Genomic DNA, 14,140 nt, shown 5'->3' with positions numbered 1-14,140 from the left:
GCCAAAAGAGAAAGCAGCAGGCTAAAGAAATGAGAATGGGGGGACAGTGGGGGACAAAATGGTGTCTTCAAACTGGAGCTGAAGTCCCAGATGCTTCAAAAGCAAAGGAATAACAAATATTTAATGCCTCCAAAGGTGCAGGCAGGCAGAGCCAGAGCGGGGCCACACAGAGCCGGCGACAGGCAGCAGCAGCAGGGCACAGCGCGGCCGTGCAGGGAGCAGCTTGCAAGAAAGCGGCACTTTGCAGCCACTAAGGATGATTTAAGAGCAAATAACATCAGCCCAGTCGAGTTCAATTGCTATTGATAATGTCCATGTGCAATTAGAGCCAATTAAGGGGAGGCAGAGAATGACAAGTGTTTGGCCAGGAGGTGGGGGGGGGGGTGAGGGTCAATACCGCAATCCAATTTCCCCACAACCAAATGCAATTAAAGGGTATCGCTTACCCGGCTCGCCCAGGAGGGCCGGAGCATAAATGGCAAAAGCCAGGAGGGCGGCTGCCGTCCTGCCCAGCATGCAGACCTCCAGCAGCAAGAAGTGCCCCTGCCTCGGCTTCAAGCTGCGGGAGGTGGCGTCCGTGTACTTCACCATGGTCGCCGTCTTCTTGGTCATCCTGGTGGTCGCCCTGCAGGGCTCGGCGCCCCGCGGCACCTATTTTCCCTACAAGGTGCCCCTCGATCCCCAGGGGCTGCTCGAGCTCTCCTGGAACGTCAGCTACCCCGAGCAAGCCGTGTACTTCCAGATCCTCAGCAGGGAACTCAAATTCGGGCTCCTCTTCGGGATGTCGGACCGGGGAGAGTTTGAGAACGCGGACCTGGCCGTGCTCTGGAGCGATGGGCACAGCTCGTATTTTGGGGTGAGTTGCACGTGTTTTGTCACGGCTGCTTTTGGGGTTGCTGCGTAATGGGTGAATCTGGCCTGGTTTGCTGGGGCAGAGCTGGTCCAGAGCACGGCACGGGGCTGAGCGGGGCTGGACTGCTCCATGAAGGTGCTCCAAAAGGGCTGGGGGGGTTTCTGGTCCAGAGATATGTGCTGTGGGCTTGGTATGGGATCTGAAATCCAAAGAGAAAGGGATAAATGCAGTAACCCCGCTGCACTCATACGCAAGCGCTCCGACAGGTGGGTGCACAAAGAGCTCTGCTACACGCAGGCTGCATCCACAGCTCGGTTCGCCTGTGCGCTGCCCTCAGCCACATTAAAAATTAATTAAAAATTAACCACCGCTCTCATTCCTGACTTTGAGAAAGTGCAAAAGTTATCCGCCAGCCAGCCTGCTCCTGCCAGCATCAATGAGCCGCCTGCCGCTCACGTCTGCGGCCACAGACAGCAAAACTCAACAGCACAGAGGAAAACCCAGCCCGACGGCCGCCTGCCAGCAGCGTGGCGTTATCAGAAATTAAACAGGCAGAAGTATTTGGGCGGTCTGCAAGTGCCCGGTGCTAGCAGATGGGGGGGGCTCATTTCCAGTTTTGCTATTCGATTTTTTTTTTCGTTCCTTTCCTACACGGTCCGTTTGTCCAGGCTCTCCTGGGGGTTGTCTTTCCGCCGGGGCTGGAGCTGCAATACCTCACCCCGTGCTCTCCGGCAGCTCCCTGTCCCCAGATCACCACGTTAGGTTTATTGCAAGCGCGCTTCAGTGCAGAAAGCAATTCACATTTTTCCCTGGGTGAGGCTTTCCAGTAAGTTAAATTTTACCTCTCTGCTTCCTTGAAATTAGCCATAAAATATATTTGTTCACCATCAGCGGCAATGTGATCTGCAGTGCAATGAAAGGATGAAAAGGAGGGCTTATTATCTGTACTGTTTTCCTGCTAATTACCAGCCATTCAGGATGTGTGATGACCCAAATGCTACAGTATTTCACAGCATCATGTTTAAAAAAACCATAAAGGATCATTGCTAAGCTGCCTTCTTGTGCTCACTGGAAGGCAAACGGCGCTGAATTAACACCGAGCAGCACTGGGGCTCTCTCTTTCTGTTGGTGCTGAACAGCATCCTGCAAGGAGCTCCCTGTAAACCTCTCCAGCCCCGGTTTTCTCTCTCCCAGCAGTCTTTCTGCTGGATAAGGATGTCAGCTGTTAAAGAGAATTTGCTCACCCCCCCATGTACTATGAGATTAATTTGCACTACGCACTCCTATGAAAACAAATGTCATGCTAGCTTCATGTAGCTGATTTTACTCTCCCCCTCTAAGGACAATATGTTCTCGAAATATCACTCTATACTTCTGGCTGAAATGGTGCCAAGATGCTTTATTCTTTTTCTTTTATTTCTTCCCCCGAGACAAGAGAACCAGTGCCACCAGTCTTGGTACTGCAAGGTACTTCCCAGGGGCCTATTCTTGGTAAACAAAAGCCACAAAAAAGAGATGCAAAAAAAAAAAAACCAACAATGATGTTGTTCAAATCCAAATTATTAAAATAATTTATATTATATATAAAATTTCCACTCCAACCCTTCCAACTGCTAAGCACAGGAGGAGCCTACCGCATTGCTTCCCAGCGTGGCTTTGTCACCACCATTAACCGAGAACAGTTTTCAGCCTTGCCTGGCTCCTGGGACAATCTGTCCACAGCAAATTCAGGGCACTGAAGGGAGGTTCGTGGTTCATCGGGCTGACACTGCAACCCATCGGGGGGCTGATCTCAAATTGAAAGCAGCTGGCTTGTGGCAGGGGTCGTGGAAAACACATCGCCCTGCTCAGAAAGTGCCCCCAGCCATACACCCAGAACAGCGCAGACTGATGCAACTCTGTGGGCTTTCCTCCCCCAGCTCCTTTCCCCAAATGCATCTCAGCTCTAAAAGGTCTTTTTGCAGAATATTTATGCAGAATATAAGCCGTTCTGCAGAATATTGGTGCTGGGTCTGGTATTTCACAGCCATGAAAGGCTGGGGAACCAAAGGAAGGTGAACCAAAGGCTGGGGAACCAAAGGGGGGTGAACCAAGGGTTGGTGAACCGAAGGGGGATGAACCAAATGTTGGTGAACCAAAGGAGAACCCATGCACCACTGGAGGTCCCCTCCGTGCCCCCCGGGGCTGTGCAGGACCCACGCAGCCCCTCGGCTTACCGGGTGCTCTCCTCCTGCAGGATGCCTGGAGCGATGCCAAGGGGCACCTCCACATGGACTCACAGCAGGACTACCAGCTCCTGGGGGCTCAGAGCGCCGCCGAGGGGCTCTACATCCTCTTCAGAAGAGCCTTCAGCACCTGTGACCCCAAGGACTACCTTATAGAGGTACGGCATCGCCCTCCCCCTAACTCCACAGCTCCAACCCCCAGCCTGCAGGTCAGACCTCGCCCCTGTTGTGTTTTTGGGATGGCACTGGCTGTTTGTGCTGCTCAGTGCAGTAAGGAAGCGTGCTACAGATGTCAGCCCCACGCCATGAGTAATGTTTGGCACCCTCTCTTTACAACCCCTTATAAGCCTCTCTAACGCGTAGATTTCGGCTCGTTTGCATCATCCACTTCTGGTAAGCGTGCGCTAGGTCTATATAAATACCCTCCTGCATCACTCGGGCTTGCAGCCGGGAGCCAAGTGTTTGGAGTGTTACGAAGAGGTGTTGCTCAACGGGAGGCAAAGAGGGGGGCTGCAGAAGCCCAGCGAAGGTGCAGCGAGTGGAGCCAGGGCTGCGTGCTTGTGAGCGCCTGGGTCTGCGAGGGGGCGGTGGAAACAGCCCCATTGGGGATGTCAAAGAGCTTCGGGGTCTCAGCCAAGGAGGGGCAGCCCCCAGGTGCAGGCAGGGATCTCCACGAGGCTCGTTTGGGATGAAATCCTCTGGGGGATGAGGTATTTGGAAGCCACCGTGTGCGCACAGCAACCTTGAGGTTTTGTTGCTAGTTTTCAGAGGCATGCCTTGCGGTGAGAGGTGGCTGCCAACACTCGGAGAGCCCCAGAGGAAAAAATATCCGTGTGTGTGAACTGGGGAAAGACTTGCAGGTCTTTATTCTTAGCCCTGGAGAGAAAATGACTCCCTTTTCCTTTCCTTCTTACCTCCTGTCCAGAGTTGAGTGCCTTCAGCTGCACCTTCCCTGCCTGCAGTGCTTGCAGCAGAGCCTCTCGCCCTGATGTCCTACCAGAAGCTGGCAGAAAGGGCCAGGGGGAGAAGTTTGGTTTCTGCTGCTCCCCCCCAAGCTGCTGCCCGGGGTCTGGATCCATGTGGCCACCCCAGCCCACAGCTCAGGAGGGCCAAGGGAGCAGAGAGGAGCCAATCCTTTAGGGGCAGGGGAGGGGTGCGAGGTTCTGATATTGACTTCTGTTGGAAACCTGTGCCATGTAGGGAGAGCTTTCCAGGCTCGTGGGCTGGTGGAGAACTCTCTGTGACCATCGCTCAGTGGTAAAACATGCTAGCCAAAGAAATTCCCCTAAATCTACAGGCACAGCACAGCAAAAGGAGATGCTGCTGAAGCCAGGATGGTTTCCCCTTTGGAAAGGGGCTAGGGCCTACTTCCAAATTCATGCCAGCAGTACCAGTCATCCATGAGATTTACATTTTCTGGTATCCTACACGCAAAACTACCTCCAGGCTTTGCTCTTGCTTCAGGACGGCACCGTGCACCTCATCTATGGGATCCTGGAGCAACCCGTCCGCTCCCTGCAAGCCATCAACATCTCTGCCATCCACAGGGGGCTGCAGAGGGTGCAGCTGCTGAAGCCCAACATCACCATCCCCGAGCTGCCCAGCGACATGAAGACCATGGAGATTACGGCCCCCGGTGTCGTTATCCCCAGCCAGGAGACGACCTACTGGTGTTACATGGCAGAGCTGCCAGACGGCTTCGCCAAGCACCACATCGTCATGGTAAGAGGCAGGAGAAGAGGTGAAAGAGGAGAAATGTTTTCCCCGGTGCATCTCAGCAGCTGCGTTCAGGTCCCTCAAAGCCGTTCTGCAAAGCCCACCTCTCCCCTGCCCTTTCACAGGGAGGGTTTCAGACCCAAATGCACTCCCCAGAGCACCAAAACACCTCCCTGAGCCAGCCCGCCAGGCAGCAGCACCCTCACATCCCTTAGAGAACCCGAATCTGGTGGCAGGTTGGTGACTTTGGCACACGAAACGGGGACTATGGTGACTTTCCTCCTGGCACACTGAAAGGGGACCAGGGCAGAGCTCAGAGCAGCTCCCTTGCAGAGGGCAGAGCTGCAGCCGTCAGGGGCAGGATTACGGCTCAGCACATGCTACGAGGAATAAATAAACAGGGCAAACAAATTAACAAGCCTGGCCAGGGCAGGGCAGAGCGAGCCAGAATGTGAACTGCCCTCTAACAGATCAGGCATATTGCAAAAAAAAAAAAAAAAAAAAAAAGGAAAGGAAAAAAAAAAGGTCATAGAGATAGAAACAACTTGTGTGCAGATATATTGCACATGCTCAGCTCGTATCCTCGAGGGGGGCACAGACCTGTGGCAGCATCACCCCCAGCATGGCACGACCCGGCCCCCCCCCCGGGGCCAAAAACACCGAGCAGGGAGAGGGGAAGCCTGACACGGGAGCTGAAGCGAGCGCTCAGTGATTTGTAGGGGAGAGACGATGCTGCAAAGGAAAGCTCAGAAGGAGGATTTTCTCCCCAACAGATGGTGCGAAATGAATCATCTGTGTGTAAGTAAAAAGTGCGTAACTCCTGATATCTTCCCGCTGCTGCAGATCAGCTCTACAGCTGGCGCTTTTAGCCGGAGTCATTCCTCAGGCGTTTGAAGTCACTCTTTCTACCCAAATCCCCCCTGCCTGTGCCCAGAACAGCAGCTCCTGGCTGGGCATGAAACCCGAGAGCTGCAGGCAGTGGGGCCAGGACCCTCTTTGTGAGAAATCCAAGTTTTCTGAGCCCAAAAAAGGACTCGGTCACCATGAGGCAGCCCCAGCTCTGCTGCTCCTCAGGTGCCGCCACCTGCAGGGAAGGGACGAGGTGTTTCTCCACGAGCTCTGGTGGGCTCTGGGTTGGTCCCAAAGGGACCAACTTGGTCCTTGGTTCCTTGTGTCCAAAGCCACCCTCCCTCCTCCCCATCTCATGGCAAGAATCGAGGGCAGACTCACCCACGCCGGGCTGCACAAACAGCACGCTGGGGGCCGGGGGCTTGGCAAATGGTCCTGACGTGTCCCCTGCCTTCTTGGACGTCGCTTTGCAGTACGAGCCGGTGATCACGGCGGGCAACGAAGCCCTGGTGCACCACATGGAAGTCTTCCAGTGTGCCGCCGAGCTGGACAGCATCCCACCGTACAACGGACCCTGCGACGCCAAGATGAAGCCAGAGCAGCTCAACTACTGCCGGCACGTGCTTGCCGCCTGGGCCATGGGCGCACAGGTGAAAGATGGGATCCCCCCGCTCCTGGGTAACCCTCCTGCCATGTCCCAACCCTTCCCAGTCCCTTCTCGTAGGAACGGGTGCCTGAGCCATCCCTGCGTGGGCTGCTCCAACCCCAGCCTCTGCTAGGAGTTGGGTTCAGCCCCTTTTAACCCCCCCGATTTTTCCCCAAGACACCTCTGAATCTCCACCCCAGCCCATAAATCAATGTGACCCCCCTCCCCTAATGCTCTTGGCTCCCTAAATCGACTTGACACCCCCTCCCTTGATGCTCTCCCTCTGCTTCCAGGCTTTCTACTACCCCGAAGAAGCAGGGCTTGCCTTTGGTGGTCCGGGCTCCTCCAGATACCTGCGCCTTGAGGTTCACTATCACAACCCCCTGGTGTTCAAAGGTGAGTGGGGATGCTGGAGGATGCCAGCAGGCAGTGGGGTTTCACATCGGTCCTGCAGGGCTGTGACCCATGGCAAGCCCCATATTTAGGGGGGTTGCTGGTGGGTGCCCCCCGACATCTGTGGAAGGAGCTGTGGAGGGGCTGAGCTCAGAGCCAAGAGCAGCAGTGATGCCAAAGCCACCGGAGAGACAGCACCAGCCTGGCTGGGGATGGGGGGATTTGGATGTTGTTTTAATGGCATTCCTGCTTTGATAACGTTGTCAGGAGACACATTTAAAAAAAAAAAAAAAAAAAAAGGATTCCAAACAACACACTTTCTTCATTTACATAAAATCAAGTAACTTCTTGACTACCCAAGTGTATTTTTAGGAGACCGGAGCATATGCACTGTAGATCAATCATAGCACATTCGGCAACTTGAGAAGAAACACATCTATAAATACGGAGCTCACGTCTTTCATAACTTCCCAGCCTTGGTGTGTTAACCAATAGTGTCTCCCTCGGTATTCTTATCCCCTGGCGGGCTCCAGCTCAGAGACAGGGGGCTCAGCCCTGGCACCGCTCCTCTGGCCTGCCCGGGGCTCCCTCTGGCTCCCCCCAGCTGTGTGTGGGCACTGGGGGTTAAACAGAGCAACCTCAGATGCACAAGAGACCAGGAGCTTTGCAAATGCAAGGGGTGCTTGCTCCACCAGCATTTCCCCTCCTGCCAGGCCCCCAGGAAGAGCCTGGCTTTGTTTTTTTTGGAGGTATCAGTTAAAGAAGGTGCAATGAGCCACGTTTCTGAGTCTGCCAGAGCACCCTGAGACCTGTCCTGCTCTGGGCTCTCCAAAGGCACTCCTCGCCTTTGTGTCGGAGCAATTGGAGACCTCTCTGCGGGACCAACCCCTGCATGAAAATATCTAGGATTTTATGACAATAGGAATAGCACCCACAAAAAATCTGAGCAAGAAGCTTGAGTTCCCCTCCCCACACCTGTGGCAGCAGAGCATCCTTTTCCATGCCTGACCTTACCCAAGAGGCGTCAGCTCTCCCGCAGCGACTTGCCACCCCGTGTCCTTTTGCCTACCAGGGCGCCGTGATTCCTCGGGGATCCGCCTCTACTACACGGGCAGCCTGCGCCGCTACGATGCTGGCATCATGGAGCTGGGCTTGGTCTACACGCCGGTGATGGCCGTGCCCCCGGGCGAGACCGCCTTCGTCCTCACCGGGTACTGCACCGACAAGTGCACCCAGCGGGTGAGTGCCCAGCCCCTGGAGCCCCTTCCCTTGGGGTTGTGCTGGAAATAAAAAAAAACCACGCAAACCAGCAGCAAGTGGTCCTGAGCAGCTGGTTGGGATGAGCCGAGTTCCCCGTGAAGACAGAGCTGCTTGGAACCAGCTGCTCCGTCTCCCCCGAGTACCGTTGCCATCTAGGAAAACATACTGCTGTGCCGTGCCTGGGTGCTTTCCCCTATGGAAATGCGAAAGATTGGCTTCTGCTTCCTGGGGAGTTCCTTAAGAGCTCGCTCAAGTATGTTTTCAAACCGCCCACCCTGCTCTCAGGCAAGTTTTAGTAGGTATTTTTTATAGGGCCTACCCGAAAGAAGTTGTCGGTGCCACAAGCGCAAGGAAGCAAGCAGCATCCAGATCCTGCTGATTTGGGGCATGGCAGGGCATTAACTGGCTATGGCATCAGGCTGAGCATCTACCCCCCTGCACAGCTCACCTCTGGGCTGCCCTGAGGGTCCAGCAGCCCCCCAAAACCCTTCCAGGAGCCAGAGAGGACCCATCCCAAGTGCACGGCCCCGGGGACGCATGGGAGGGGAGAGGGATGGGGCCAGGCAAGGAGCTTGAATCCGTCCCTCCCCAGGCACTGCCTGCTGCTGGCATCCGCATCTTCGCCTCGCAGCTCCACACGCACCTGGCAGGGAGGAAAGTGGTGACGGTGCTGGCACGGGACGGCAGGGAGAGGCAGGTGGTGAACGCCGACGGCCACTACAGCCCTCACTTCCAGGTACGGCGCCATGCGGGCGGGTGGCACCCATGGGACACCCAGTCCCGTGGGCACAGATGGGTGCTGGGGCACGGCACCGCTCTGACCCGGTGCCTTTTTGTCCTCCCTCGCAGGAGATCCGCATGCTGAAGGAGCTGGTTGCAGTTTTTCCGGTGAGTGGCTCCAAAAATCGTGGCGCTTTCCAAACAGAGCGAGTATTTCCAAACAGACCCAGCATGTCCCAAGGGCTTGGATTCCTCTCCGCTGCTCCATCACTGCTGCTGCTGCTCGTGGTGTCCTGCTTGAAAACCTCAGCCCTGGCCAAGCCATCCCCGGGATGTGTCCTGGGGTGGCCCTGCAGGGGGACAGGCAGCCGTGGCACCACGTTGGGTACAAGCTGGGTGATGCAAAATGTCCCTAAGTGGATTTTTTTAAGGTGCTTTAGCCCGGAGGAAATTCTTAGGAAGTAAGAAAAGTAGGAAACACAATTCCTGGGGTATGGCCGGAGGGAATCTCCTGGGGGGTGCAAGCTGAGCAAGTGCTGGGGGGGCACTGAGGCTGCCTGTGGGCTTGCACAACCAAAGAGCATGGGGGTCTGTGGTGTTATGGATTCACACATCCCAATATTTGGTGACTGGGGAGGGGGAACTTTGCCCTTTCCCACCCCCCTGTGTCTGTTTGAACCCCCCCCAGGGTGATGAACTCATCACAGCCTGCACCTACAACACGGAGGACAGGACCAAAGTGACCGTGGTGAGTGCGGCTGCGCGCACACCGCGGGGTCAGCAACTGCACCCCGAGGTGCAGGCAAGGCGGGGGGGGGGGACACGTGCATGGATTGGGGCTGAATCACAGCCCCCAAGGATGGGATGCTGCAGCTGGGATGCCAAGGTGTTAATTGAGAAGTGGTGCCTGCCTCTCTAACTCCCATCACCAACCCTTCCGCTGGGTATTAATTGTAATTAAAGAGAAGCGGCGTTTTTTTGACAGCGTGCGTTATTCCCTTACATAGGCAGCAAAAAAAAAATAATAAAGGAGCCTGTCAGAGGTACCGTCAACAGGGACGAAGCTAAATATAGCGGAGGGATTACAGGGAATCTGCATTTTAATGTAAACCACACGTTGCAGCCTGAAAGCCTGTCCTTGCGCAAAGGGCGGGTGGGCAGATGAGCTGAGTGCGTGTGGTGGCGTGTGTGCACGTAACAGGGGGGGGGAAATCTGTGCTCACAACCCCTTTCTGCCCCTCCTGCTGCCCCTGTGGGTCCGGCAGCACTGAGCTGGACCCGGACACGGCTGAAGTTTGGGGAGAAAATTTGGGGCTGCTGCCCGGTGCCGCCCCCCAACCTACCCATGTGTGTGTGTGCCGCAGGGCGGGTTTGGCATCATGGAGGAGATGTGCGTGAACTACGTGCACTACTACCCCCAGACCCAGCTGGAGCTCTGCAAAAGCGCCGTAGATCCCGGCTACCTGCACCGCTACTTCAGCCTCGTCAACAGGTAGAGGTTTGCTGTGCAAAGGGGAGAGGGGCTGCTGCCCAGCCCTTTGCTGGCAATGCTGGAAAAAAAAAAAAAAGTTATAAAAATGGGTTTTCGGGCGCTGGATATGCAGTGGTGGTGCCCGGGGCTCTCAGGGGGTGTGGGTTTTGGGGAGCCATGTGCTGGGGCACGGCTGGAAGGAGTCCTGCCCTCATCATCCCCCAGAGCAGGCACCAGATCAGGGCTGTTAAGGCTGGAGGTAGGGAGGATCGCAAGGAAAAGGAGACCTTTCTGGGCGTGGGACTTCCCTGCAGGGCCCCGTGCAAGGCAGTTCTGTCTGCAAAATACATTTTATAAGCCCAGGAAGGCACCAACCACCCTGCTGGAGAAGCAGGTGGCAGCTCATCTGCCCCTGGTGAGAGGGTGAGGTGCTGACCTTGCACAGGGTGTCCTAGGCTCAGGCACATCAGGTGGCCCTGAGTCTTCTCCGGAAGGTGCCAGCCACAGCAGGGGTTTCTGCTGCCACGTGCAGAGTCTGCAGCCTTCCTGGGTCCAGCTTCAGGCCGGGAGGAACGCGGCACCTCCAGCCCCCCTGGCTGCCTTTCAGCCTGGCATCTCTCCTGCGCAGGTTCAACGACGAGGAGGTCTGCACGTGCCCGCAGGTCTCCGTCCCGCAGCAGTTTTCCTCCATCCCCTGGAACGCCTTCAACAGAGACGTGTTAAAATCCCTCTATGGCTTCGCCCCCATCTCCATGCACTGCAACAAATCCACGGCCGTCCGCTTCCCGGTACGTACAGCTTCACCACCCAGGGCTGACGTGCTTCATGGCAAACCTCCAGGCCAGGGCTAAAACCTCCTCGATCGGCTCCTCAAAGGGCTGGGGACGTGGCTGCACCCCGTGGCCCTAAAGCAGGGAGCTGGAGCTGCCCAGGGAACCCCGGCACCAGCAGCACTCAGAGCCCCGTGCCCCAGCCGCCGGCACGCTGGGTGCGCTCGGGTGGATTCAATTAGAGGATGTGCATTTGCATAAAGCGATTTACTGACATCTTGGAGCAGCCCCGAGCGTTAAAACAGGGCTATCTGCAGCAGCAAGGAGAACTGTGAGGCGATTTTACAGGATTTGGGCCAATTACGTCAGGTCCCAGCAGAGCAAGCTCATTACGCACCGCATCTGTGCAATCTCCAAACCTGGAGCTACAGCAAGGCAAGAAGGATAAAGGACCACAGGAGCTTAAAAAACAAAACAAAAACACAAACAAAAGCCAGGCCCAGTGATGATGCTCATGACATTGATGATGATGAAGATTTAAAGCCACTGATGGTCCCTATCACCATCGCTTCCTGATGCCATTCATCAGTGTAATGAGCTTCTGTGATAAGGCATTTTGTGCTGCCCACTGCAGTGCTGGAGGCCGCTGAGCTGATGGCGAGGAAGACAACCAGCCTTCCGCCCAGGTAAATCCCCTCCAGCCAGGTCAGCCCCAGGGGGGAGCAGGATCCTTCCCCTGCCAGCCCTGAGCCAGCCCGGCACCGGAGACCCTCACCTCTCGGCCGTGCAGAGCCTGGAACAGCGACAAAGGAGGCTCGGAAGTTTTGTGCAGCAGCAGAATTATGAATTAAGCCTCTTAATCACAGCCCTGGCAACTGTGCGAGCTCAGAGAGGGCCGGGGGCGGCTGGGAAGAGGCTGGCGGGGAGCAGAGGCGATGCTGGCACGCAGCGAGGGGAGCAGGGAGCTGAGCTCCCCCCCCTGCTCTCTCGGTGCGTTCGGAGCGAGCTGGATTTCAAGACATCTCATTTATTCCGCAGCATTTCTGCCAAGAGAAAAGCACCAGCTTCTAATTAAGCGCACGCATTTCTGCAGTTCAGTGATCCCAGTCCTGCCTCGCTCCCCGCAAGGACGTGGTGCTGTTAATTATTTAGCAAGCCCCTTCTCGCACCGAGGTGGCACTGTGAGCGTGGTGGGATGTCACCGTGCCAATTCCGCAGGATCCCAGCTCTCTCCCAGCACCAAACCCAGCCCCACCAAATGCCCCCAATGCCCTCCCCAAGGGCTGGGGGAGATCTGCAGGGCACAGGGCAGACCCCAGCAGCTAGGCTCAAGGGCAGGCACAGCCCCAAGCCCCCAGCAGCTCTCCTAAGCCTTGAGGTTGCAGATAAAGCACTTGGTTCTCCAGCTGGTGCCTTCCTGCCCCTCTCTGATTACTTTGGGAGGGGCTCTCCGCCCCCTCCACCCTTCCCAAGGTTTTCAGGTGCAGGTGCGAGCTCTGGCCTGATTTGCTTCGCGCACTCCAAAGAATTTCATCTGAAAAGATGAATCCAACTTTCTTCCCCCTGCTGATGACTCACGGCCCTACCTCTCGTCTCCAGCCCGCCCTCCTCCCGCTCCTGCTGTAGCTCTGCCCGTCTCTGACACTTCTGCATGAGCAAACAGACGGGAGCCCAGCCTGGCCTGAGCTCCCCCTGCCCCTCATGGGACCACCGAGTCATATAAGAGATGAATCCAGCCCTGCAGCCTCAGCCCTTTGCATGATCTAACCCCAGAAAATTGCTCCTTGCAGGCAGAACCTGGAGGGTTCGTGCTGCCCGTGGTCACCTCGCCCCGCTGGCCGTGCCAGCCCCTCCTCGGCTGCCACCTCCAGCAGCAGCTGCGCACCGGGAACGGCGCTGGCACCTTGCAAATGTCACCTCCGAGCCCAGCTCCCTGCCAGCAGCTGGCAGGCAGCCTGGGCTGAGAGCACGGCAGGCTGCTGGGGCTCAGGGCTCGGAGCTGTCTCGGGGTGACTCGGTGGGGAACGCATTTTTGGGGTGGGAGCTCCCCGACGGCAGCGGCTTCGTGCACTATGGTGCAGCGCGGACATCTGCGCCGCTGCTGGGACGCGTGGGCGCTCCGACAAGATAACTAATTGGTGACGTCTCATGGGAAAACATCCTGCTTCGGGTTCAAAACACTTCCCAGCGTTAAAGATCGCACCATTTTTAACACGCGTGGAGGAACACGGAGCGGCCGGGTGCCCGAAAGCCTCGGTCTCACCGTGCCCAACTCTCTTTGCAGGGCGAGTGGGAGAAGCAGCCGCTTCCCAGCATCACCGAGACGCTGCGGGAGCCCGTTCCTCACTGCCCGCCCGCCCCAGGGCCTCATCCTGCCGCCTCCGTGCCCATCAAGCTGGGGGAGATCAAGAGGGTCTGAGCCGATTCCTGGTCCCCCTTGGCGTGCCGGCACCGTGATGGGATGCGCCTCTGCCCGGCGGTGGCACGGGTGGCCACGGGGAGCCTCGTCCCATCACTCCCCCCATCCCTGCCTCTACCCAGGGGGGTTTAGGGCTCATCCCTAGCGGTTCAGAAAGTACTCCGGGGATGGGAAGCGCTATATTTAGTGCGTTATTAGCAAGCCCGGCTCTGAGTAATGCTGCTTTCCGCCCCCAGAATAATAACCGGGAGGTTTGCTATTGTGCCAAACCCAGCGCAGCCCCGGGGAGAAGGTGGAGGGGGGGGGGGGGAGAAGCCTTGCTTCCCCGCAGGGAAACTGAGGCACGGAGCACAGAGCAGCGTGGGAGCAGCACACGAGCCTTCCTGGAGCCCTGCGGGCCCGTCTCATTCGGGGTGGCTCTGCGGGGGCTCCCCCACACTGACACCCCCAGGGGGGACGGAGGGAAGGGGGGGAAGGATGCCGCCCGCCGCAGCCCCCCCGTGCCGAGGATTATTCGCCTCGACGCGACCAGATGCCAATAGATGGGAGCAAACGACACTTGTGTGATGGGGTTTCGACAGGGAGAGTGATGGGGGGGGGAGGGAAACGGGGGAAAGACAAACCTTTGGCAGGAAAAACGACTCCGTTCAATACCTAGGTGTGAAATAAAAAGGAAAAAGGATGCTTTCTGCTGTCGAGCTGTGAAGGGAGAACACTTGCTTGGACCAGAGGAAGGGCCCAGGGTGTGCAGGAGGGCCCGTCCATCCCAGCCAGCCCCTGCCCATGCCCTCTGTCACATCCACAGGCTCCCCTTGCAG

The 14,140-nt window shown here is 56.9% G+C and overlaps 1 protein-coding gene and 1 long non-coding RNA gene across 2 annotated transcripts; one reads left to right on the top strand and one right to left on the bottom strand.

The window, feature by feature from the left end:
* The first annotated feature begins 484 nt into the window (after positions 1 to 484).
* Positions 485 to 13,913, top strand: DBH (dopamine beta-hydroxylase). Its single transcript, XM_038188107.2, has 12 exons — positions 485 to 856; positions 3,090 to 3,236; positions 4,543 to 4,800; positions 6,117 to 6,293; positions 6,583 to 6,685; positions 7,755 to 7,921; positions 8,535 to 8,678; positions 8,792 to 8,830; positions 9,351 to 9,410; positions 10,027 to 10,154; positions 10,762 to 10,921; positions 13,188 to 13,913. Exons 1-12 carry the CDS (start codon positions 515 to 517, stop codon positions 13,320 to 13,322), a joined length of 1,860 nt encoding a protein of 619 aa, XP_038044035.2. The 5' UTR covers positions 485 to 514; the 3' UTR covers positions 13,323 to 13,913.
* Positions 9,402 to 10,765, bottom strand: LOC139999033 (uncharacterized). The gene is made up of 2 exons (XR_011804019.1): positions 10,570 to 10,765; positions 9,402 to 10,212 (listed from the first exon to the last, which is right to left on the bottom strand). It is a non-coding gene; the product is annotated as an uncharacterized lncRNA (long non-coding RNA).
* Positions 13,914 to 14,140: the final 227 nt, after the last annotated feature.

This window comes from Anas platyrhynchos, chromosome 18 (genome assembly GCF_047663525.1).
Source record: "Anas platyrhynchos isolate ZD024472 breed Pekin duck chromosome 18, IASCAAS_PekinDuck_T2T, whole genome shotgun sequence".
Lineage (NCBI taxonomy): Eukaryota > Metazoa > Chordata > Aves > Anseriformes > Anatidae > Anas > Anas platyrhynchos.
Note: the sequence above shows the minus strand (reverse complement) of the source record. Positions and strands in the feature narration are given on the sequence as shown.